Consider the following 26555-nt stretch of genomic DNA (forward strand, 5'->3'; position numbering starts at 1 on the left):
TACAAACCGAGAAAACCTTCCACAATATTGAACAGGTGTTTATTAACAAATTAATTGCTTTGTACAAGACAATACAAAGTAACAGTATCGTCAGAATCAGTCCCCAGAACAAAGCTTTACATTTTGTAAACAGACTGTCAAGGCAAATTGGCAGTAAGAAACCACAAGTGCAAAACCTGCAATCAAATAAATATCTGCTTTGACTTTAGTATAAAAACAAATAACAATAATAAAAATAAAAAAGATTAAAGACAGATCTGTCAGTCATACTATTTATTTTTTTGCTTTCTGAGTTCCAGAGCTGGCTAAAGATTTCTGAATCACATCCTCACAACTGTGTCTTCTGAAATGTCTCACATCAGAAAAGCCTTTTCCACACGTCTCACAGGAATGTGGCCTCACCCCTGTGTGGGTGTGCATGTGGGCCTTGAGGTTGTTGGTCTGGCTAAACTTCCTCCCACACACGTCACAGCTGTAACGCTTCTCTCCCGTGTGCACCCTGACGTGTCTCTGCAGGTTCCCTCCGGCCCGGAAGGCCATCCCGCAGGTGGCACACGTGAACGGCTTCTCCCCCGTGTGCACCCGTCTGTGGGACTCCACGTCGGACTTCAGAACAAACTTCTTTCCGCAGACGTCGCAGGCGAAGGGCTCGGCTCCCGTGTGCCGTTTCAGATGGTACTCGTAGGAGAACTTCAAGAGGAAGCGTTTCTCACACGCCGCGCACTCGTAAGGCAGCTCCGCCGCGTGGAAAGTCTGATAATGGCGGCTCAGGACGTATTTGGTGGCGAAGGCTTTCCCGCAGAAGCTGCAGGCGTGCTCTCGGGGACCCGGGGAGTGGTTGTCTTCGTGTCTCCTCAGGTTAGCCAGGGAACTCAAACTTTTCAGGCACACTTTGCAGCTGAAGGTTTTTTTATGCTCGCTGTGAACCGTCCGCTTGTGCCTCAGCAACTGGAAATTGAAGGAGAACTTCTTCCCACACGTGTCACACATGAAGTCTCTGGAATCGCTGTGAACCGACACCAGGTGCTCTCTGAGGGCAGTGGACTGAGTGTAGACCTTCCCACACTGCTCACAGCCGTACGGCTTCTCTCCGGTGTGGATCACCATGTGTCTGGCCAGGTTTCCAGAGTAGGAAAAACACACCCCACAGGCCTGGCACTGATGTGGCTTTTCTCCTGTGTGGACCAGCCTGTGCTTGGAAAGGCCCGGCTTCGTTCTGAAAGCCTTGCAGCAGTCCGGGCACTCAAACGGTCGTTCGTCGCTGTGTATCCGTTCGTGGCACTTCAGGTGGAAAGAATTCCGGAAGCTCTTCCCACAGGTGCTGCAGACGTAAGGCCTCTCACCCGTGTCAATGGTCAGGTGATCGTCCAGGTAGTGTTTCTGGGCGAAACCCTTTTCACAGGTGGGACAGGTGAACGGTTTGCCTGACGTGTGCGTGAGCTCGTGGGATTGCAACCGTTGTAGCGTGGCAAACGTCTTCCCACAAGCCCTGCAGCCGGGGCGCTCCGCGTGCTGCCCGCGCATGTGTTTACCGAGGGAACCGGAAAACTTGAACGTTTTCCCACACTGCCCACAGACGTACGGCTGCTCCTCCGAGTGAAAGCGGCGTGTGTGTTTCTTCAATTCAGCGTAGTAACGGAACTTCCTGTCGCAGACGTCACATTTCACGTGTTTCTCCTCTGGGGCTGAACGAGGGCCCTTCTCTGGGTCGGGGTTTTCTGTGTTCTCTGACGACGCCGGGACACGTGTGGGGAAGCTGTGTTCTCGGGCAGAGCCAGGCGCTGGGTTCTCAGGGAGGGGGTCCGCCTGGTGCTCAGGGCCCAGGACGGCTTCTCTGGATGGGCTGGCCTTGCTGACAGGACTAGGCTCTGCAGCGTCCAGGGAACAGTCATCCTCCATGGAGGCAGATTCCAAAAGAGGTCCACCGTGTACAGCTAAAACAAGAGAGGAAGTAGATTATGAAAAAAAACAAGACTAAGAGACAGGTCTTCAATTGTTTGACAAGATTGATTTTATAATTTCCAGGCCTACATGTGTTGCCACAAAAAAAATACATATATATATATATATAAAATAACTACTAGGCTTGTGTGATGCATTAGTAAAAAACTAGAATGGCAAATTGAAAATAGGATATCTTACCATTTCCAGGACTTGAGATATCAAGCTCTGGGTTCAGCTCACTTGCATGGGTCTGAGTCTGCAGATTTAAGGTAAGCACTGTGCTTGACTTCAAATTCCTTTTCTGCTTCACAAGGCGTTTTGTGGCTGTGTGCAATTCCCTCTTCATTTCCCCACGTCCAAAGCGTTGAGTCGAACTACTTCGGTTTGTTTGACAAACCTCTCCTGCTGATATGGAGTCTTGCACTGCAAGCAAAAGACAAGCCGACATTAAAGTATTACAATGCTAATAACACTATTTAGATAATTATATAGCCTATATAAGTGGGTATGCGCTTTAGATAGCCGTCTGACCGTTATTCCTCGCAATGTTCAACCGCATATTTTCCTGTTCGCTGTCCACCTGTGCCACCTTGTTTTTCTTAATGCCCAACTCTTTTTCCATGTCGGACAACCTGGCGTTCAGAATGTTTCCGGAGTGTACGATGAGCTCCAAAAACACACGGCATAATGTGCGGATAGCTTCCTCCACCATCAAATTCATGATAGTGGAAAACTGCCCCTGTAGAGTAATTCAGACAAAAGATGCAACAGCCGGTTTAACTTAAATTGTACGATACTACGTTATTTACGTAACAAACAAGAAAACGTAAAACTTGATAATTGCCTCAGGTTGCTATATATAATTGCTATAGCTCTTTATACTTTAAAAGTGCGGTTGTGTTCTCATTCTTACCTGCCAGTTTGGATTGTGTGCGACGAGGTTCAATTCCACCACAATCGCTTCAGTTACTACCGCCATAATCGACGTTGCCTGGGACTTGAAAGTATCGAGAAGAAACGTTTTCATTTCTTTTGACATCTTTATAATAGCTGCAAGTTTTACACTGGTGTGTATAGTACTTATTTACAACTGTCATGGGTTAAACTCTGAACCCCTATGGAGTTAGATTAGTTTCATAATTCAAACAAACAAACGCAACACGATTCAAACAAATTTAACACGATCCAAACAAACGTAACACGATTCATACAAACATAACACGATTCAAACAAACAAACGTAACACGATTCAAACAAACGTAACACGATTCACAAATGTATTTCGTGATTCACAATTGTAACGCGATTCACAAATAAATGACCCTATTACATTCGTTTGCAACCTGACAAACACAAGTTACAAATCCCTGCATTCGTTGGTGTGAATCCTTGCATTCGTTCGTGTGGATTTTTGGAACTTTCCTGACGCGCTTTGATCCACAAATGCATTTTTTTCTAATATATATCCTCAGCAGCCTATCAGATCGTCTCTTCCAATTTTAGCCAATCACCGGAGAATGTCTAATATGGGTAGACGGGCTCTGCGTTAGCCTAGTGTGAGGAAATGATAGCATTATACTGCTGATCAATGCTGCTATACCAATCAATATCTAATATGAATATGTAAACACACATGTTTTGTAATGCTAATAACTAAGATACAAATATTGAATGTGATCAATTGATTTAATAAAGTAACAGATAAGAAACATTGAAATGTAACTTTGGTGTGTGGACAAGAATGCAGATGTCAGGCAAACTGACTTGGGAGGCGAGTTTGTGACGCTCAGGGACTGGTGTGAGCACAATGAGCTAGTCAGCTCATGGGAGTAAAAGTGTCAACTTGGGAGATAAGGTGATGCTGGGAACATAACTCTTCTCTGCTTCAGGACGAGTCAGACCGGACAGTTCTTACTATGGATAATATGCCCCCTTCCCCTGGAGACCCTGCCCCCCCCCCCCCTTCTCACTGGATGCCCCCTTCCCCTGGAGACTCTGCCCCCCCCCCCCCTTCTCACTGGATGCCCCCTTCCCCTGGAGACTCTGCCCCCCCCCCCCTTCTCACTGGATGCCCCCTTCTCCTTGGAGCCCATCTGCCCCTTTACATCATCTGACCTAGGAGTGGTCTTACCCTCTCCCCTTCCCCTTGAAGACCCCACCCCGTATATCATCAGGACCTCGAGATGACCTGCTCTCAACTCTGGAGAACTCAAACCCCCCCCCCCCTTGGATTGCATCAGACCTGTGGGTCTCGTCCACCCCCCTCCCTGAACAACACCAGACCTGTGGGTCTTCTCTGCCCCCTCCCTCTCCTAACATCACCAGGTCCGTGGACTGCCCACCTTGCGCCAGCATGAACGCCCTGGACATTTAATTGGTTAACAATAGCCACCCCAAGGTCTCCTGACCAATGGCCACTCACCAGACCTCCCTCTTTGGGGAGTACAAGATCTGTCACCCAAGGGCGGGGAGACAGAACTTGGGAGGGGCAGAACTTTCTCTGATATTCTGTCACGACCACTTTCTCAACGAAGGCCTTCGTTCGTTCTAATCTTATACTCTGTTTTGGTGGGATGACTGCTGTTGCATCATCGACTGATTCATTGTACTAGACTACGGACATCTTGGTGTATTGTTTTCATTGTGTATCTTGTGATTGCATCATTACTAATTAAACTACAAATAACTTGGTCCGATGCTTAACCATGTATCATTCTTCCTCTCAACACCCAGTTTACACTATCCTTAACAATTGGTGACCCCGACGTGCCTGGGTGAGAGATCTGGACGAGAGGTCCCTGAGAAGGGGACCCCAGCCGGCAGGAGCGGGACAGCTGTGGTTCACTGACACTCACTTGGATATCCACAAAAATAGGGTAAGCAGAGCCTGTTTAAACGAAATCTGCATAGCTTAGGACTTTAGCTTTTAGGAGTGAGTGTCTTTAAACTGCACTGTACTGTGACTCTGGGCTGCACACTTTGAATCAAATTGTCCATAGAGAGATTAACGTTGATGCAAACTCAATGATACATTTGTAATTGTGAAACGAGGTGGGGTCTGGCAGATGTGGCACTGTGACGGGAGCGCTTGGCAGTTTCTACGTGAAACGAGGCGGGGTCTGGCAGTAGTCACACTGTGACGGGAACACCTGGCTGTTTCTAATTGTGTCTATTGTGAAACGAGGTGAGGTCTGGCAGAATGTGGCACTGTGACAGGAGCGCTCGGCAGTTTCTACGTGGTACGGGGCGTTGCCTGGCAGTGGTCACACTGTGACGGGAACACCTGGCTGTTTCTAAGTGTGTCTATTGGAAAACGAGGTGGGGTCCGGCAGAATGCGGCACTGTGACGGGAGCACCTGGCTGTTTGAGATAGACGTAAATAATATGTTTGTGGAGATTTAAGGAGTAGCAAACCTCTTTTTCTTGCTTTCTCTCTCTTTCTCCCTATCTACTGCATTGCTGGAATGGGCTATGCCGAGGTTCGAGCAGGGCACATTTCACAAGCAGACTCTCTCTCTTTCTTGCTCTCTCTCCCTTTCTCTATTGCATTGTCGGGATGGGGCCATGCCGAGGTTCGAGCATGGCGCATTTTAGACAAACTCTCTCTCTCTCTCTCTCTCTCGCTATCTCTTAGCATTGTTGGGTTAATAATGTGTATCCCTCCCTTTCTTGCTCTCTCTCCCTTTCTCTCTATTGCATTGTCGGGATGGGGCCATGCCGAGGTTCGAGCATGGCGCATTTTAGACAAACTCTCTCTCTCTCTCTCTCTCTCGCTATCTCTTAGCATTGTTGGGTTAATAATGTGTATCTCTCCCCTCGCACCTCTCCCCTCCCCTCTCCTCTCCTCTCACCCCTCCCCTCTCATACACTCTCCCTTCACACACCTCCCCTCCCTTCCCTTCCCCTCTCCTCTCCTCTCCTCCCCTCTCCTCTCCTCCCCTCTCCACTCCTCTCCTCTCCTTTCTCCTCTCCTCTCCCTTCACACATCTCCCCTCAACTCCCTACCCCTCCAACCCCTACCCTCTCACACACTCTCTCACTCTCGCCCTCTCTCTCTCGCTCTCCCCACCTCCCCTCTCCTCTCCTCCCCCCTCCTCTCCTCTCTCCCCTCCCCTCCCCCCCTCACACACTCTCTCCCTTCACACACCTCCCCTCAACTCCCAACCCCTCCCCTCCAACCCCTCCCCTCTCACACACCCTCTCGTCTCTCCCTTCACACACCTCACCTCCCCACCACTCCCCTCTCACACACTCTCTCCCTTCACACACCTCCCCACCCCTCTCCTCCCCTCCCCTCTCTTGCACTACACACACTCTCTCTCTCTCTCTCTCTCTCTATGTCTCTCTCTCTCTTTACCTCTCTCTGGTCAAGGAGCTGAGACCTACCGGTGCCAACTAAACTCCTTGTCTCTCTCTCTCTCTCTCTCTCTCTCTCTCTCTCTCTCTCTCTCTCTCTCTCTCTCTCTCTCTCTCTCTAATACTGATGTGTATGTGTGGATCTTTGAGACTCTACCCACAGCTACGACCAGCAACAGGTAAGCGCTATTACAATTATTTTGGTGGTTGGCATTGACTGGTGACAGTGGGTTGCAGCTGTTACTAGCCTGGATCCGGCTGGTGGCAGTTGGGTGGTTGGTGAGCTCCGACTGGTGGTGGATTATATTATTGCAGTTGTGTTTTGTCTGTGGCTCCGACTGGTGGTGGATTATATTATTGCAGTTGTGTTTTGTCTGTGGCTCCGACTGGTGGTGGATTATATTATTGCAGTTGTGTTTTGTCTGTGGCTCCGACTGGTGGTGGATTATATTATTGCAGTTCTATTTTGTCTGGCTCCGACTAGTGGTACATGGCATTACTACAGCTGTTATTGTTTGATTCCAACCAGTGGTGGAACAACAAGTATTTATGGTCAGACGTGACCTTGCTATCTGTGTGTGTCTGTTATGTTTGCCTTATGTTGCCTATATGTATCTGTCATGTTTGTTTTATGTCTGTTTCAAACAAGAAAAAGTTATGTTTATGTGTCTTTAAGGAGAGGACAAATGAAGTGGCGTCCATCGCACGTTGAATTAAGGCCAGGTTATAAAATATTAGACTGGTGGCAGACCAAATACACGGTCAACCCAGATACTGGGTTTAAAGAAGGCAGCGGTAAAAAAGACCCCACAACCAACAGAAGAGTGGCATTAACTGAGGAAGAATACAAACTTGTGTTTGCAGGATCGCTGCAGTGCATAAACAAGGAGGAAATAAAAGAACAGTATCCAGCACAAGCAGAATATTTCGAGAAGCTGGCATCACAAATTATAGTCAAACCTTCACACTTGCAGCCAATCGTGGAGAAGCTCCACAAGAGCGCACACTCGAAAACTTTTGACGCCTTCTTTGAACCACCAACGTTGGAAGAATATCTGCGAGGGACAACAACGAGTGAAGTCGAGGCTCGCCCGGATAAGTGGATAACCAGAATCTGTGTGACATACAAGGCCGTCTGGCATATGAAGCACTGGCCAGGCAGAAAAGAATCACCTGAAGACAAGTCACGTCCACGGAAACGTGCAAAGCACGAGGAGATAAAGGAAGCTTGGGAGGAACTACCAGGGAGGCGGACTGACGATCAGAAAGCATTGCTGGAGAGGCTGAGGCCAATTGAAGGCAACAGGAAGACAATCAATTGGGTCAGAGCTGAGTTCATCATTGAACCAGAGGACATAATTGACTTGACTGTATCCAACTAGACCGACTCGACTATCCAGCAACATCACTGACTTGACTGTATCCAGAATTTACCCTGACACAAGCCTGATCTGACTGACACCAGACTTAGAAACACCAGGAGAAGAGAAGGATGGCGTCCAGACCAACCACCTTGAAGGCAGTAAAGGATGTGATGTGGAGAAGGCTGGAAGCCACCAATTCCAAGAAAGAGATAGAGGAGAAACGCAAGACATTTGAGCATCTATACCTGGATTGGGGAAGGAGGGGACTGATTCTGGGAAATGTAATGGAAGTAACATTGGATGACAGGAAGAAAATAACCGAATTTGAGAGACAAGAGATGATTTCCAAGAAAAATGAATGGGAAAAGGCAGGCAGCCACAAGATAGGAGGAAGCAAGCGAGCCTATGAACAAGCTAAGCTGAAACATGCAAGGGCAACAGAATTAATAATGATGTTGACCATCCCAGAAAATCAACCAATAACAACCCACCTGCCGCCAAAAATAAGTGAAAAAAGATTGTACCCAGACATCACAGAGGCAATAACTCCAACAGCTCCAGACGCCAAGGAGACCCCAAAAGCCCCTACAGCTCCCCCACCTTATTCATCCAACAATCCATTTACCCAAGCCCCAGTGTTCGAGGTCAAGTCGGGAAAACTTGAATTAGAAGTCAACGGGAGACGCACGGACATCCCAGATGATCTTACAGTGGAAGAACTGACAGAAATGGCATCAATACTGGGAGAAAGGATCATCAAAACACAGGCAACGATGATGGAGCAAGAAAGGAGGGAAGAAAACGAATCAAGAGAACGTCCAGCCCCAGCCTCTTTAAACAGCCAAACGAGACCTCGCAACTACAGCCAGCCCGACATTCCCCAAAGAACGGGGTATGAACCTGACCTAAACAGTAGCCTGTGCCAGTCCAGCATTCCCAGAAGAACTGGCTACGCAAGCCATGAACTTGACCAGGACAGCCTGATTGAAGGGGAGTGTGAAGAAATCCCAGACGAACAACGAAGGGTGCTGGAAGAAAAACTGGAAAGAATTGAAGAAGAGGAGAGATACAAGCGGAACCAGAGGAAAAGCCGCCACGAAAAGACAGATTCTGTAATAATAACAGGAAAAGAAATGGAAGTAGATCAAAGAGGAATGTCCGCCAGAACCAGGTCACACCAGGCCCACAAAGGAGGGTGGAGCGACAACAGCCAGTTCCAATGCCCACTGCTGTTGGATGCAGGCGGGGCAGCCCGGTACGAACCATGGAGCCATAGAGACATGAACGAGTTAGTCACTGTACTTCCTCCACTGTCGGCCGGAGGAGCCCAATGGATAAGGGCTTTCGAGAAGCTGACGGCACAAGACCGCCTGGCAATGGGAGACATCCGAGCCATCATCTTACGACTGGATGGGAAAGTGAAGGTTCGAACTATCGACCAGAAGGCTAAATGCGAGGGGGATGACGACAGAGAACCGTTCAACAATGCCAGAGGAAGATATTGGGATGCCATAAGAGACATCTACCCACAAGAGCAGAGCTTGGCAGCCCTGGAAAGCTTGGAAATGGAGCCTGGAGAGAAGATGCACGCATTTCTCAGAAGAGCTGAGGATGTGTGGTTGGAAGGAACTGGAGAACGCCACGATGTCACTAAAGGCCAATTATTGTTTTGGAAGTCTGCAGTAGTAAGAGCACTCCCGAAAGCCGTCCGAGACGAACTCGAGGACGTGGTGGGTCTGACCTACAAACCTGTGGCTGAATGGACAAACTACCTTATACATTACCAAAAGAAGCATGATAAAGCTGAAAAAGAACTATGTCTGAAAGACAGTGACATGAACAGACAGCTCCTGAGGGGTCGGGTCGCAGATAGACACGACATGGCCAATGAGAAGAAGAAAGCTACCAAGACACAAATGATAGTGGAAGAACCTCTGTTTGAGCAAATGGCAGTGGAAGTGCGACCAAAACCCCCACAACCTCAATACCCTCTTCCCCAACCACAACACCCTCCCCCACAACCTCAATACCCTCTTCCCCAACCACAACACCCTCTTCCACAACCTCAATACCCTCTTCCTCAACCACAATACCCCTGGTGCCGTGACCCTCGTCCCCAACAACCCCAACCCCAATACCCCCAACCCCAATATCAGTATCCATCGGCGTTTCCACAAAATGCCCCTCAATATGCCTACCCTACAGGCGGCGGACGAGGAGGCCAGCGAGGAGCGTGCTACACATGTGGAGAGACGACACACTTCGCCAGGGAATGCCCTCAAGGCCAGAACAAACGAGGAAGAGGTGGCTACAACAAGAGAGGAGGAGGTAGAGGCCAAATAACTCTGAACCTACAGGTACCACAGCCGCAACAAACTCAGCAACCAGCGGGTCTGCCTCCGCTTCAGCCACCGAATGCGACACAGATGCCGGTCGCGACATGGACCCTGGACCAGTGGGATGGCGACCAATGAGGAGGCCCAGAGGATCCGACTGCAGGTGACATCCAAGCCAGTAAAGTACCAATGGTCACCTGCATGATTGATGGAGAAAAAGTGGAGTTGATGGTGGACACAGGTGCGGCAGTGTCATGCCTGAACAATCTAAAAGGGACAACCCCACTCTCTTCTAAAACCATCAGAACAGTTGGATACTCGGGACAAAGCGAAGAACAGCGGTACACCCAGCCACTAATCACCACAGTCGGCTCACAAACACTGACACATTCATTTCTGCATGCCCCCAAATGCCCCATGAACCTGATGGGGAGAGACCTGCTGCTGAAAATAGGAGTTACCATCACCTGCTCCACAAAAGGATTGGCGTTGTATATGCCAGGAGTAGAAACATCAAAAACAATCAGTGATGGCCAGAGGATACTGTTCATGGGCACTAACACAAAGACACCAGTAGGAATGACAGAAATGACGCAAATATACTGGACAAGACTGTCTCCGCCAGGAGAAACGAAAGGAGCGCTCAAAACCTATATGGACTGGAAGGCATGGATCAATGAACTACATCCATACGGACCGCCCCCGGACCCCCCACATTGCACATACAACTATCTACGGGCACCAGACGAAGTATATCAGGAGGCGTGGCAGACACACAAAGAGGGAAAAACAGAGACAATCAGATCAAGAGACATATATGTGGGAAAAGAAGGAGTCGCAGCATATTGTGAACTAACACCTGACCAGATGGCATGGTACACACTGACCACTGAATCTGTGCCCCACATCACCCTATCAGTTGCAGCAGGAGGAGAAGCAAGGTGTCTCGGTCCAATGGTGAAAAAAGCACTGACGATGACATGGCTGCCCACAACAGCACCAAAATTGCATGTGAACGCCGCAGGAGACATGTGGAGAATTTCTGACACACAAGACAACGAAGGAGATATGGAAGAAGTGGAGCTGGAAAGGGACCATGGACGGGAACACACAAATCACCCAAACACGGACCACTATCTAAAAGATGTCCCAGACAAGTTGTGGACAACAGGACCATATGATGTAGGGAGGGTGACCAGCGAGATTGGGATGACACTGAAGAATCCATCTGACACACCAATCTGGCGTCCCCAATATAAACTCAAAGAAGAACAGATAGAAGGGATTGGCGAGACCATTGCCGGGTTGCTAGCAGCTGGAGTGATACGGCCGTCAAACTCTCAATGGAACACACCAATACTGCCAGTACCAAAAGCAGGAGGAAAAGGATGGAGAATGGTGCATGATCTCCGCCCAATCAACGATGTAACAAACACGCGACTGTTGGTCGTACCAGATCCCTATGTCTCGCTCATGAATTTGTCGCCAGAACAAACCCACTTCTCAGTCATAGATCTGGCGAACGCTTTCTTCTGCATCCCGCTGCGTCAAGAAGTACAGGACTGGTTTGCATTCACATACAATGGACGGCGATACACCTACAACCGCATGCCACAAGGATACAAGGACTCCCCGGGAATCTTTAACTTAGTGCTGCGCGATGACCTGTCAGACATTACCCTGCCACAAGGGACAGTAATTATCCAATATGTGGATGATTTATTACTAGCAGCGACCTCGGCTGAGCAGTGCCTCGAAGCAACCCGAACATTGCTGACAGTGCTGGCGGAAAAAGGATATAAGGTGAAGAAAGAAAAAACTCAGATTGCCAGACGAACAGTCACGTATTTGGGCAGATTGATCTCAGCCAACAGCATGACACTAACAGGCTCACAAAAGGAGTCCATTTTGAACCATGGGAAACCAACAATTGTCAAACACATGCTGGCATTTCTGGGATTGACCGGATACAGCCGAAACCACATCCCTGACTACGTGTCGCTAACCCAACCACTAAGGGACATACTCAACACCGCCGGAATCAGGGAACACCAACAAGTACTCGTCTGGACACCAGAGGCCGAGCAAGCATTTATCCGCACCAAACAAGCACTGGGACAGGCCGAACACCTCTGTCCCCCGGACTACACAAAACCATTTCATCTGGATGTTTCTGAAACAGGTGGTACTGTTACGGCAGTTCTGTTTCAGAGAAAGGAGGGAGAAAGAAGAGTACTTATGTATCACAGTTCAAAACTTAGTAATGTAGAAATGGGACAAACAGGGTGCGGCAGACACCTGACGGCTTTAGCCAAGGCCATCGAAAAGACAGCACACATTGTCATGTGCCACCCGCTAAAAGTCAACACAACACATGGGGTGGTGTCATTTCTTACCTCAAGGGCTTTCACCATCTCTGCAGTACGAAAAGCAAAAATATGTGGGACATTGACAAAACCACACATTTTCTATGAGACTGGAAACATCAACATGGCCCCTGAGTTGGATCCTGCTGAACTCATACCACACAACTGTGAATATGTATCTCAGAAGGATCTGAAGATAAGACCCGATCTTACCACCACACCACTAAAAGACCCGGACAGCACACTGTTTAGCGACGGATGTTGCTACAAGGGAAACACTGGAAATGTGGCCTCCTATGCAGTTGTTCAGCAGGAAGGAACTGGCAAATGGAACAATCACACTACCTGGGAAGCAGAAATCATTCCACAACCAGCATCGGCACAGTTAGCAGAAATCCACGGGCTCACAAGGGCGTTGGAATTAAGCCAAGGGAAAGCCGTAAACATCTACACCGACTCAGCCTATGCACATGGAGCAGTGCATGTAGACGGGCCACAGTGGAAAAGGAGAGGATTTCTTACGACCAATGGAACCGCCGTCAGACACTCCACGACTCTTAAGAGACTGCTCGAGGCAGTACTGCTGCCCACTAGGGTAGCCATAATGAAATGTCCAGGACACCAAAAAAGCAATAATCATGTTGCCCAAGGAAATGATGCGGCCGACAGAGCAGCCAAAATGGCAGGAGGATACACCAAGCAATTGATGTGTCTGGCCGAGCCAATCAGACCAGCCCTGACCACACAAGACCTAGTGGAGATACAAAAGGAAGCAGGAGTGTACGAACAGAGCCAGTGGATACACAAAGGAGCTACAGAAAAAGATGGACTGTGGAGAGCACACGACGGACGATTAGTAGCACCGGCAAAATTAGTGACAATACTGACAGCGCAAGCGCATGGACCAGCCCATGAAAGCAGAAGACGAACCACAAAAACCATAGAGACAGACTGGTGGCATCCGTACATGAAGGAGTTGGTCGAGAACTATGTACGCGAATGCGACACATGCCTGGCATTTAATGACAAGAAAACCTTCACCTGCCCAATGGGGAGATTCCCGGTTCCGGAGGCCCCGTTTAAAGAAATATGCATAGACTACACGGACATGGGGGCAGAAAACATAGTACGAGGTTTCAGATACATGCTGGTGATGGTGGACAGATTCACAAAGTGGGTGGAGGCAATACCCACAAGACGAGAAGACGCGAATTCCGTGATCAAATGGTTAAAAAACGAACTCATACCCAGATATGGGGTCCCAGCAAGAATCCGATCAGACAACGGCAGCCATTTCACAAGCCAACACCTGGCAAAAGTGGAGCAACAGTTGGGAATAACACACAGCTTTGGGGCAGTATACCATCCGGCATCACAAGGAATAGTAGAAAGGGTGAACGGAACATTGAAACGGAAGACTGCTAAGATCTGCTATGGCACCAAGATGTCATGGGTGGATGCCCTACCACTAGCCCTAATGTCAATGAGAAGTTCCCAATCCGAAAAGACACACTTGTCCCCACATGAATTGCTGACTGGGAGACCCATGCCAGGACCGCCTAGGGATGGGGGCAGGGGCCCAATTCTAGACTTATGGAAGATAGAGGCTTCTGAGTATATGAAAGCACTGACGGACCTTACCAACGTTTTGTCCACACAGGTGCGGCAGGCCGAGCAGGAAGCAGACGAGCATCAGGACACAGCAGTAGGGCCTGGAGACTGGGTGAGAGTTAAAGTACACAAACGAAAGTGGACTGAACCTCGGTGGACAGGTCCGTGGCAGGTAACAGAACGTGCCTCCCACGCTTTGAAAGTCAGAGGAAAAAACGGAGATCATTGGCATCACCTCACACACTGTGCATCGGCGGAGGCCCCCTCCCGCACTCTGGGGGAAGTTAGAAAGGATCTGTGTTGCCTTGAAGACAAACCCACCGACAAACCTGAAGTTTAAGGAAGAGGACAGAACGAGACAGAGCTGCAGTCCAGATCGAAAAAGTGGACGTACTCATCATATGCTTAATAATCATACGACACTTCTTCTAGCCCAACCGGTTTCCTCACTTCACACATTCCGCGGCAACACATCAATATGTCTAGATTGTGCTTTTGGGGACTGCTCGTCTGCACCATGGGTTGTCTCAAAACAACCACTGAGTGCCTAAGCAGCCTGAAATACACCCTGGGCCAAACAGCGACACTGAAGGTAGACCTCTGCGAAATGTTACCATGCAATTGGGGCAGTCAAGAGTACTACAGTTCAGTAAACATCTACATGGGAATAACCACACACTGTAGCTCATGGGGAGATATCGGATGGAACACTGGACCACATGACTGGGGATACAAGCCTGCCACTGCGCTAAAAAGGGTCAGTAATGGAAACATAAACCAACTGGAGAGACTGTCTATAAGCAGAGGGAAGGCTCCCAAGGACTGCAAACCTAAATCATCATGCAACCCACTGCTTGTCACCCTAAAAGATCCCTACGAAGGAGATAGGGGAAGCTACTGTCTAGGAATGGAGGAAAAGGGAAAAGACACAATCAGAACTTTTGAGATCATAATATCAAAGAACACATTTCCAGACAGCACCAAAGCCCAGAACTCAGGACAGACCACACTCAAGGACACCATTGTAGCTGAAACAGGATACGCCGACAGAAATGAGTGGGTAGACTGGATGATGTACACTGCGGAACAGCATAGAGTTAAAAACTGTGTGGCTTGCGGGACCGCAAGGCCACTACTAGGAACGGTACCTTTTCCTATCACCCCGAGGGATGATGAAAAAACGTTCAAATGCCTGTTGAAACTTTTCAGCCAGCTACACCCAGAAGGTTGCACCACTATCAAACTGCTGTTTCCCTCAGTACCCATGCAAGGCCGCCCCATTTCACCCCATATGATGGAAGATACACCTGCATTCGAAAATTGTCAGGGCACGTTGATGTCGGCCGCCTAACACAGTGCAACCAAACTTACGCACCAAGTGGACACACACTCGACGTTCTGAATGAAATGCATTATCCTAGAGCGGATGTGTGGTGGCTCTGTGGGACGACATTGTATCCAATATTGCCTCATGACTGGACAGGAGTGTGTGCGCCAATTCAGCTTGTAATGCCATTCTATGCCATTCCACGGACGGCCGATGAGATCGAGAGGCTGGCAGACAGAGGTATTGGCCACATCAAGAGACAGACAAGGGCAGTTAAAGGATCATTTGACTCTGGTATCTGGATGGATGCTATAGGCGTACCAAGAGGAGTTCCAGACGAATACAAGGCAAGAAATCCGATTCTGGCAGGTTTTGAGTCACTGTTCATCTTCCCATCGATAAACAAAAACATGGAGTGGATAAATTACATATACTACAATCAGCAACGATTTGTGAACTTTACTAGAGTCGCTATAGGGGGACTAGCCGAGCAGCTAGACCGAACCAGCACCATGACACTGCAGAATCGTATGGCATTGGATATGTTGTTGGCCGAGAAGGGCGGAGTGTGCAGGATTTTTGGAACCCTGTGCTGCACATTTGTCCCTAACAACACTGCACCAGATGGCTCCGTATCCAGGGCATTGAAGGGACTGACGTCTCTGAGTAAGGAACTGGCCGAGAACAGTGGAGTGGACAACTACTTCACATCAATGTTGCAGTCCTGGTTCGGTAAATGGACATCTACTATTGTCTCAGTGGTGGGGGCAGTGACAGCGACGGTAGTCATTCTGATCATGTGCAGCTGCTGTTTCATACCCTGCGCTAAGAACCTGATTGGAAGACTGACCAATACTTTAACAGGGCAGCAGGCACAGTATTATCTGGAGGAAATTGTGGAATTTGAAGTTCACTCAGAGATCGAGCGTTTCTGTGAGGCTACAAGTGGACAGGACTGGAGCGACGGCTGTCGCTAGGGCCATGTTCTCTTTCCTCACGGCATTATCTTTTGAACCCCTTTACTTTCACTAATCACGTCCTTATTTACACTGGGACATATCTTAATCAGTAATATCCAGTTTGATTGTTATTCAATGTTCTCAAATTTATTTTATTACAATTCTAAAAGCTTGGCTACAGTTGTATGTATGTGGTGAAGGGGACCTGTGAGTATGTTCAGGTCTGCCGTGGGTACATGGATGTCGAATGTCCACTCTGTGGAGTGACGGTGGGTTTTCCCCTATAACATCGTTAGGGTTTTCCCACTGTGTCCAGTGTGTCCACACCACTTGGCCATAACGCTGCATAGTCTCATTATTATCGTTCTAAGCATTGTGTTCCTTAACGGGATATTTTAAATTTTGTGTTAGTTGTCACACCCTTTAAAGGGTGTGAAAGGAGGGATTCCAAGAAAACTTTAAAATATCCTGTCCGGATTAACAGTTTCTTTCTACATGTATTGACTCTTTTAATGTTCTGTTTAACAGATTGACTGATCGTAAGGCGTCACACCCTTTAGAGGGTGTGAAAGGAGGGTGAGTTCTAGAAAAAAAAAAAAAAGTCATATATATCTTCCTGTAATCTGACTGACTGTTTCTTATTGCTCATCTGAACTAACCTCCATTGTTTGCTCACACAGGTTCATAATATTTTAAATTTGTGTAGTCACACCCTTTAAAGGGTGTGAAAGGAGGGATCCATGAAAACTTTAAAAATATTAAATTTTGACTGTTTTGATGACCATATGCGCATGTTTAACCTAGTTATCGACTGATTTTGCATTTTAACATCTAGTTTGACTGTATTTTGGTTCATTGCTTAAGTGTTTTACGCATGTTTAACCTAGTTAACAACTGATTTGCCTTTACTGCCAGACTGGTATATTTTAAATTTGTGTTGTCACACCCTTTAGAGGGTGTGAAAGGAGGGATCCATGAAACTTTAAAATATCCAGTTTTAATGTTGACACCACATAGTGGTGTCAAAGGAGGGATTGTGAGGAAATGATAGCATTATACTGCTGATCAATGCTGCTATACCAATCAATATCTAATATGAATATGTAAACACACATGTTTTGTAATGCTAATAACTAAGATACAAATATTGAATGTGATCAATTGATTTAATAAAGTAACAGATAAGAAACATTGAAATGTAACTTTGGTGTGTGGACAAGAATGCAGATGTCAGGCAAACTGACTTGGGAGGCGAGTTTGTGACGCTCAGGGACTGGTGTGAGCACAATGAGCTAGTCAGCTCATGGGAGTAAAAGTGTCAACTTGGGAGATAAGGTGATGCTGGGAACATAACTCTTCTCTGCTTCAGGACGAGTCAGACCGGACAGTTCTTACTATGGATAATATGCCCCCTTCCCCTGGAGACCCTGCCCCCCCCCCCCCCTTCTCACTGGATGCCCCCTTCCCCTGGAGACTCTGCCCCCCCCCCCTTCTCACTGGATGCCCCCTTCTCCTTGGAGCCCATCTGCCCCTTTACATCATCTGACCTAGGAGTGGTCTTACCCTCTCCCCTTCCCCTTGAAGACCCCACCCCGTATATCATCAAGACCTCGAGATGACCTGCTCTCAACTCTGGAGAACTCAAACCCCCCCCCCCCCCCTTGGATTGCATCAGACCTGTGGGTCTCGTCCACCCCCCTCCCTGAACAACACCAGACCTGTGGGTCTTCTCTGCCCCCTCCCTCTCCTAACATCACCAGGTCCGTGGACTGCCCACCTTGCGCCAGCATGAACGCCCTGGACATTTAATTGGTTAACAATAGCCACCCAAGGTCTCCTGACCAATGGCCACTCACCAGACCTCCCTCTTTGGGGAGTACAAGATCTGTCACCCAAGGGCGGGAGACAGAACTTGGGAGGGGCAGAACTTTCTCTGATATTCTGTCACGACCACTTTCTCAACGAAGGCCTTCGTTCGTTCTAATCTTATACTCTGTTTTGGTGGATGACTGCTGTTGCATCATCGACTGATTCATTGTACTAGACTACGGACATCTTGGTGTATTGTTTTCATTGTGTATCTTGTGATTGCATCATTACTAATTAAACTACAAATAACTTGGTCCGATGCTTAACCATGTATCATTCTTCCTCTCAACACCCAGTTTACACTATCCTTAACAGTAACAAGCTAGCTAATAAAGCTAACTAGCTAGTGAGTCAAACTAGACAAGAATTTCCAACAAGTTAAAACGTGATGTTTAATAATATGGAGGGGTAATTGTGTTGTATTCATTATAAAGTCCATAGATTCCAGTAAAATAGTAACTAGACTGCAATTGTGAGGAGCTGGCTAAACTCACTAATTAAGAAGGATTAGCTCAACTAACTAGAAGATGTACTCTACCTCTAATTAATTAAACTTGCTGGCTGTTTTTGCAAAGCACAATTAGCAGATAATTTGCATGACATTGTTATATATTAAATGTTTTGTTAATTTTAGTAATGAACGTTTGATCTTTTAACTATGAGAAATGATGTGCTGATAATCTCTGCAGGGAGCATGCTGCTTAAAGCAAAACTTGGTGGTGTCCAAAGATTTATTAGAATAGCAGAGCCAAATCTGACTGAGTTTTTGATTGCAGGTAAGAAATGTACATTGTGGAATTGGTAGTATTCCAAATTCAGGAAATATTAGTGAGGAGTAGATTAAATTATTGGATATTTCTGTTTACCCAAACCTTTGTGCCTGTTTCCTTGCATTTGCTAAATTCGGTGTCCCAGTTGTCACAGAAGGGGTTAAAGTGTTTGAGAGTTCAGGGACTGAGTTGGATGACGATGTTTTTGAAGAAATAGTCAAGGATCCCTCATATGGGGTGCTAACGATCAAATATGACACAGGTTTGTTTCAGCTAAATGTGTAATCTATATTAGCCTATTTAATGGAAAAGTTGATTCTTTGACATGTGAACCATCTGTTCATTAGACAGTGTATAATGTTTTTTTCTTCATCCTGCTTCTCCGATCATGGTTAGACTCAGTTTCCGCTGTGGACTCTCCTGAGCAGTCACAACCATCGTCGCTCAGCACATCCGACTCACAGGATACTGTCATTGTGTCAGTTAGCCCCTCCAGAAAACGCCAGAGGCTCGATGAAGAAGCTAAGCAAGTAAGAGTTAACTATCAAGTGCAAATTTTCTTCTGACACTTTGAAATCCATTCCCCAAAAAATAATTTCCAGCATTGAAGTTATTTTTGAGTTGCAGTGGATTCTAACATGCTGAACTGTTTTGCATTGTGTTTTAAGTTGGTGGAATCCATTCTTACCGATAAACCTGGTGGAGAACGCATTATGAATGAATATAATCGAACCAAGTCCTTGGTGGATGAAACGAGAAGGAAGATGGTGATAATGGTAATTAGCTAATTGTTTTCAGTTGGCCATTGTGTTCTCTCTCAAGCTCTTAGATTAATTTGGAATCTAAATTAAATTCAGGGAATCTGACTGAGAAATCATTTCTTCATTCTTGCAGTACATCACCACCCAGACAGGTGAAAGAAATGTATGCCAACGGAATTGTGACATTATTCCCCTACCTTCGGGACCCCTACTCTAAGAAAGGCTACGTGAGTTGAACACAGTAATGGTTGTGGTAACGTTAAATGCTATATTGATAGATTTTGAATCCTACCAGAGCATGGTGTCTTTCCCTTTTAAATGTTTTTATGAAGCGTCTGTTTTTGTTTTTGTTTTCCTTTCCCCCTCCTAGCAGCATTATTATGATGCTGAGAGTGGCACTGGGTACTTGGCCTGGAGGATTAAAACTATTCAGAGATGCTCTGCTAAAACCTTTAGCAGTTACCTTCAAATCATTTGAAGGTAACTAATATCGCAAATTTGTAAAAAAAAAAAAAAAAAAAAAAAGATAAATCACAAAATCTGTTATTGTCTTTGTTGCACATAATGTTTCTTTAGACAATAATGAACAAAAAATATATTCTAAGTAAGTAAGAATCCAAGTTATTTGTGTTTTTAAATGTACATGGTTGTCGTCCGTATTGAAAATATATTCCCATTTTGTTTATCATCAGCGGAAGGAACATCTGGTGGAGAAAGGTCTGGAGGACCAACTGTCAGACGAGAGTCCCAATTCGTTCCAGATGCTGTCCTGAATGAAGATGAGTGCAAGGAAGCAATGTCACTGATGAGACATTCAGCTGACGAGGACATCGTGAAGAACAAGATGAAGTTGACATTCGACTATCGCCGCAACATGGTTCTCAACCCCCTGCAGTCAAGCAACATACTGTCTGACTTTCCACGTTTCAAAGACGTCAAAGGCTTGGTAGTATTCTGTCGTTATTTGGACTTTATTTTTTACAGTAGATATGCATTTTAGTGATCCTCAAACAACTACTAACTGTGACTGTGAAATCTTGAAATTGTCACCCCAATCCAGGTTGAACAGGATTTTGTTCTGATGTTTGGAGAGGGGTGTATCAGACAAGCTTCTGGAGCGGTGGACGACCACATACAAGAAGAAGATCATCCAACAATGTAGAAAGCTTCCATCCACCAGTGAGCTTGAAGAATTCCTGATGGCAGCTGATGCTCCTGAGGATGGCACAGAAGTGGATGTTGACTCTGGCAAGCTGCTTTTAAAAATACTGCTCATGTTGTAATGCACTGAAAGACTTGTAATATACCGATATATATCATGTGTAATCATCTACATCAGGGGTGCTCATTCCTGGTCCTTGAAAGCCCCTGTCCAGCATGTTTTAGATGTTTCCCTGCTCCAGCACACCTGATTCAAATGAATGGTCATTACCCGACTTCCACAGAGCTTGATAACAACCCATTGATTTGAATCAGGTTTGCTGGAGCAGGGAAACATCTAAAACATGCAGGACAGGGCCTCTCTAGGATTGAACATTCCTGATCTACATAATACCTACAACTTGATGTCTTGTTTACATTACAGATGGACTTAATTATGTTGATGGTCCAAGTGTGTTAACATCAAACTTATTTTACAGGTTGGGACAGTGACCTCTCATCGCTTTTGCTGCTGTTACACCTGATTCCTCCCTCTGCTCAGGGTCGGAAAAAACCAGGAAAGGTGTCGGCAACACACGCAGAGAAACATCTTGTGATCTTCAAAAAGGTTGGTATTTTTTCTTAATTTAGTATACACTGTTTTGAATGATACTACAACCATGTAATTCTAATAATCTCTCCCATGTGTGTTTGTCTTCTCAGACTGGACAAGCATCCAAGAGCATCTCGATGCCATCACTGCAAGCACTCAACCCTATCTCCTGGCTGTTGGAGTTAGGAAGAATGCAATCCACCAGTTCTTCATCATACTTGACAAGAATGCCATACCTTGCAGGTCAGCCTCTTCTCTGGGTGCTTTTGATGAAATCTTTAAGGCCCATTTTGTGTTTGGCACATCATACAACACCATGCTCCACAACATGTACACGTTCATCCAGACAACCGTTTACAATATTGATGTTGGGAAAGTCAAGGAGAGTCCTCGTGTTGCTGAAGTTAGGCGAGGTTGCTTCATTAGTGCTTGAAGTATCTCCACCGTGAAGTGTTTTGTTTGTCAGGCCGAGTTAACTTGTTCAAATATGCTTGTTAGACATTTACGATTAGTTCACGGTTACTTACCTGGAAAAAATCTCTGTCTTAAATGTGTTCAGTCTGGATGTAGCTCTGTGTTTGGTACTTTTTCTGGTTTTAGGAAACATTTAAACACCAAACACAATGAGTATATAGACCAGCAGTTTGACACTGATGTAAATTCATGCAGTACAGGAGAGGCAGTGTCAGATAATGCATACAAGACAGCCACCACATCTGATGTGGATGATACAGCCGAAACATCGGAACTGTCAAAAAGGTCAAATAGGAGCACTCTAGACATGTGTGCCAGTGCTGTTGCACAACTCAAGGCAGCAGGATTAAGTCAGTCTACTGTAAATAGTTTTGTTTCGTCCATGGAAGAAGTGGTTTCCGAGATACATTGTCAGACTAAAGATGCAGCTTTATGGTGCTTATCTACAAAGAAAATAAGAACAGAATAGAACAATCATTCCAAAAGTTGGAAAACCCATTCACAGCTTTAAATCAGAAGTTAAACGAAACAAACACTTTAAACAGAAATGGGGAAATGTTGAGCCTGTTGAAAAAGTGCTGGGAACAAGATTTGACAGCCGAAGAAACAAAACTACTGGGACATATGACCAGGTCGTTGTAACTGATAAGTTTGCATATGTTCCCATTTTGGAAACATTGAAGACAAATTTTCAAAACCCTGAACTTCCAGACATGGTAAAGCCCAGGCACATCTCCAAGGAAGGTGTATATATAGACTTGAGAGATGCCACTTATCTTAAAGAAAGTCCCCTATTTTCTATTAAAAAAGATGCCTTACAAATTCAACTGTTTTACGATGATTTTGAAACTGCAAATCCATTGGTTTCTATAAAGGGTTTACATAAATTAGGTGCTATATATTTTACGTTAAGGAATTTCCCCCCAATCTTTAATTCCTCTTTGATAAATATTCATTTGGGTGCACTTTTCCATGCACAGGACATCAAGCGTTACGGTTTTGATTTGATACTTGAGCCACTTGTCAATGATCTGAAAGTACTCGAGACAGAAGGACTCAAAATTCCTATGTTTGAACATTTGATTCATGGTACCATAGTTCAGGTCACTGGGGACAATCTTGGTTTGCATGGTCTTTTTGGGTTTGTGGAGTCATTTTCGGCTCGATATTGCTGTTGTTTCTGTCTCCTTGAGAAACATTGTTTTCAAACTGTGTTTTGTGAAGATGACCCAGAAGTTGTACTAAGAACTGTTGATATGCATAAACAACACTGCCAAACTATACAAACAGATCCTACGCTACCTCATGTATATGGTGTGAAACGCAGTTGTCTGTTAAATTCTCTTCAGTATTTCAACACAGCCAACAATTTTTCTGTAGATATCATGCATGATATTTTAGAGGGTGTTGCTCAGTTTGAAGTGAAACTTGTTCTGCAGTACATTCAGGAGAATTTTCTAAATGCTGAACAACTGGCTGGTAGAATACATGCTTTTGACTACGGTTACAATCAGCAGCGAAACCGTCCGCCAAGAGTTAAGTTGTTTAATGGAAGTAATGATTTAGGGTTGAATGCCATACAGTCTTGGTGCTTATTGCGTAATATGCCTTTGCTTTTTGGTGATTTAATAGAGACAGGTGACAAGTACTGGCTTCTTCTGCTTTTGCTTCTACAGATTGTTAACATTGTATTTTCACCAGTTTTGTCAGATGGCATGACCATTTATCTCAAACATTTAATTATTGATCATCATCGGCTCTTCAAGCAGTTATTTCCTACAATCAACCTCTTGCCAAAGCATCACTTTATTATACATTACCCTCGAATTATAAGGACTGTCAGACCAATTTTGCACATGTGGTGCATGCGTTATGAAGCCAAACATAATTTCTTTAAGAGACAATTAAAAAGCTTTAAAAACATTACAAAGACGTTAGCAAGAAAGCACCAAAGTTGTATGGCAATGTATCAGGAGTCCTTCAGCAAAGAAAGATTAACTGTTGGTCCAGGAAAGATACTGATGCTTAGTGAGCTCAAAGAAGGTGCAGATATTGCTTCTAAGTTTGGAGCTGTAACTAGTGTGTTTTCTGCCAAGTGGATAAAACATAATGGTACAGAGTACCCGCCGTGACTTCATTGTCTGTACTGAAGTAGCATTTGAGATGCCTGTGTTTTTATCAAATCAAAACTATTGCTTTGAAAGATGACAGTGTATTGCTCTGTGGAAAACTGATGGAAACTGTGTGTTTTGATGACCATTACCATGCTTTTAAGGTCAGGTTGCATCCAGACCGAGTTCTAAAGGTGTTTAACATAAATGATCTGTTTTACTTCAAACCATTTGATGCTCAAATGACTTATGGAATGAGAGATTCTATCCTGTATGTAATTCCATATTGCCATTTTATGCAGACCTGAGGTCAGTGGTTTAAAGGAGTTTGTGTGTTCTCCCTTGAAATGCTTTGATACTTTGCCTGATGAAAATAAAATTGTTGAATGCATTATTTTGTGGTAACTTGTGATTACTCACTTAAGGTATATTTTGACATTGTAACATTGAAACATTAGTATTTGCAACCTGACATTGAAAATTATAATTGATGTGTAGATTAAACACCAAGGTTTACACAAGTGTGGTGTAAACTTTTATCTCAATGTAGTGTTAATTAGCATAGGAATTTAACTCAAAGAAGAGCTCTTTGCAGAATGAATTAACACTACTTAGAATAATTATTACACTGTCAAGAGTTATTTAACCTGTAGTGTTAAGTCTAAACAACTCAACACAGTGTAAGCGAGTGTTAGTGTTAAGTCTAAATAACTCAATACAGTGTAAGCAAGTGTTAAAATGTTACTCAATTTAGAGTTAATTTAACTCTAAAATAATAACACTTGGAGAAGAGTCAATTTAACACCAATTCCGGTTAGGACCAAATACACTCAGGAAAAGTGTTAAATTGAACTCTTAGTGTTATTTTGACACTGCAAATTTTACTGTGCAGTAACTGTGTTGTTATATGCATTAAGTTAACTGCATTACCAGAATGCAGTAGGCATACGGGCAGTAGACAGGGAGACATGTTAGAAGTTGCCCAGAAAATCAGAATCAGAATGGGATTTATTCGCCATGAAAGTTTGCACAGACAAGGAATTTGCTTTTTGGCAGGAAGGTGCATACAATAAACATAAGAATCTTACATTTAAATATGTGGTCTAACTATACTAAGGATACATAAACTAGCAGTACTAAGTGGAATACAATAAAATATAAGTGGGCCTAAATAAAATATAAGTTGCCAATTTACAATATAAAATACAATATAAAATACAAATATTACAGAATTGAATGTAGTGCCAAATGAAATAGTTTTAAGACATTAAGTCATTAAAGTCAGTGTGAGCTCTTGGCCTTTATTATTTTTTTTTTATTTTTTATTTTTTTTATTAGAATTCAGTTTATAACTATTCATTTTTACATTTTGCAACATAAAAAATAAGACAAAGAAAATAAAATATGTTACAAGGTGACAGACTTGCAAACTTCCTTAAAGACAATGACAGCAATAATTCTTAATTGAATAGTTTTGAGTAGATATCCATTGTTATATTACCTTTCTTATTTTTTACCAATTTAAGAGACTCAAAGTACATATCAGTTTCAATTAGGAACATTTTAAAACATGGGGTCGATTTGGAGAACTTTGCTTTATGAATATGGAACTTACCTAATAAAATAAATAGGTTAACAATATTACCCAAAGTGCTTTCTATACATTCAAAATAAGTAATAATATGTTTCCCTTCCAGTGAGACTGTATGTGTCATTTTAAATAAAATGTAATCTTCAAGACTTTTCCAGAATGTAATACAGAATGAACATCCATAAAAAAGATGGGTCAACGATTCTTGTTCTGTTTTACAAAAGCTACAGTAATTATCAACAGGCATGAATTTTGAGACAAACAAGTTTGTAGGGTATATATTATGCAGTATTTTCAAATGTAATTCCCTAACTTTGTTTGTGATACAATATCTAAAAGGAACAAGCCACGCCCTATTCCATTTAATATCAGTGAAATGAGAATTCCAGAAAAAATTTCCCCGAGTGTTACTTTCTTAGAATTTTGGAAGCAATTTCTAATTAGCTTATTAGTACATTTGCTGCTGATAATATCAATACCGTTTATATAAAGAGTAGAATTAAATCCAGAAACCTCATTTTGTTTTTTATAACCTTTCATTAATTCTAATATGCCAGTAGGTATAGATTTGAAACCGAGCTATATTCTTTAAATGTTATCGGGAATGACTTCTCTCTGAGAAAGGATTCATATTTAAGTAATTGTCCATTACAATCAAAAAGGTATTTTAAGAAGATAATATCTCTATCAATCCAATTCTGCAGATAGAGTGACTTGTTCCTCCTAGTGATGCATTCATTATTCCATAAAATAGATTTGTGTGGAGAAAAGTTGTGAGAATGACACAGCTTCCAGGCCAAAAGAGCTTGTTGATGAAATTGTGATAGTTTCAGCGGCAATCTTGTAAAACTGTAGTTACATTTCAATACAAATTTAAGACCTCCTATACCTTTGAAAAATATTATTGGGAATGAAGTACCATAAAGACTCTGGCGCTCTCAGACATTCCTTCAACCATTTCAC

At 44.5% G+C, this 26555-nt stretch overlaps 3 protein-coding genes across 3 annotated transcripts; 2 read left to right on the forward strand and 1 right to left on the reverse strand.

Moving 5' to 3' along the window:
* Positions 1-20: 20 nt before the first annotated feature.
* Positions 21-3223, reverse strand: LOC124477709 (zinc finger protein 345-like). The gene is made up of 4 exons (XM_047035682.1): positions 2858-3223; positions 2476-2683; positions 2143-2367; positions 21-1934 (listed from the first exon to the last, which is right to left on the reverse strand). Exons 1-4 carry the CDS (start codon positions 2981-2983, stop codon positions 274-276), a joined length of 2220 nt encoding a protein of 739 aa, XP_046891638.1. The 5' UTR covers positions 2984-3223; the 3' UTR covers positions 21-273.
* A 1573-nt stretch (positions 3224-4796) lies between these two features.
* On the forward strand, positions 4797-10007 carry LOC124477945. The gene is made up of 3 exons (XM_047036021.1): positions 4797-4820; positions 7165-9762; positions 9821-10007. The coding sequence occupies exons 2-3, from the start codon at positions 7793-7795 to the stop codon at positions 10005-10007; spliced, it is 2157 nt and encodes a 718-aa protein (XP_046891977.1). The 5' UTR covers positions 4797-4820; positions 7165-7792.
* Positions 10008-10189: 182 nt separating this feature from the next.
* Positions 10190-14528, forward strand: LOC124477723. The gene is made up of 2 exons (XM_047035700.1): positions 10190-13135; positions 14319-14528. The coding sequence occupies exons 1-2, from the start codon at positions 10190-10192 to the stop codon at positions 14526-14528; spliced, it is 3156 nt and encodes a 1051-aa protein (XP_046891656.1).
* Positions 14529-26555: the final 12027 nt, after the last annotated feature.

This window comes from Hypomesus transpacificus, chromosome 15, assembly GCF_021917145.1.
Source record: "Hypomesus transpacificus isolate Combined female chromosome 15, fHypTra1, whole genome shotgun sequence".
Lineage (NCBI taxonomy): Eukaryota > Metazoa > Chordata > Actinopteri > Osmeriformes > Osmeridae > Hypomesus > Hypomesus transpacificus.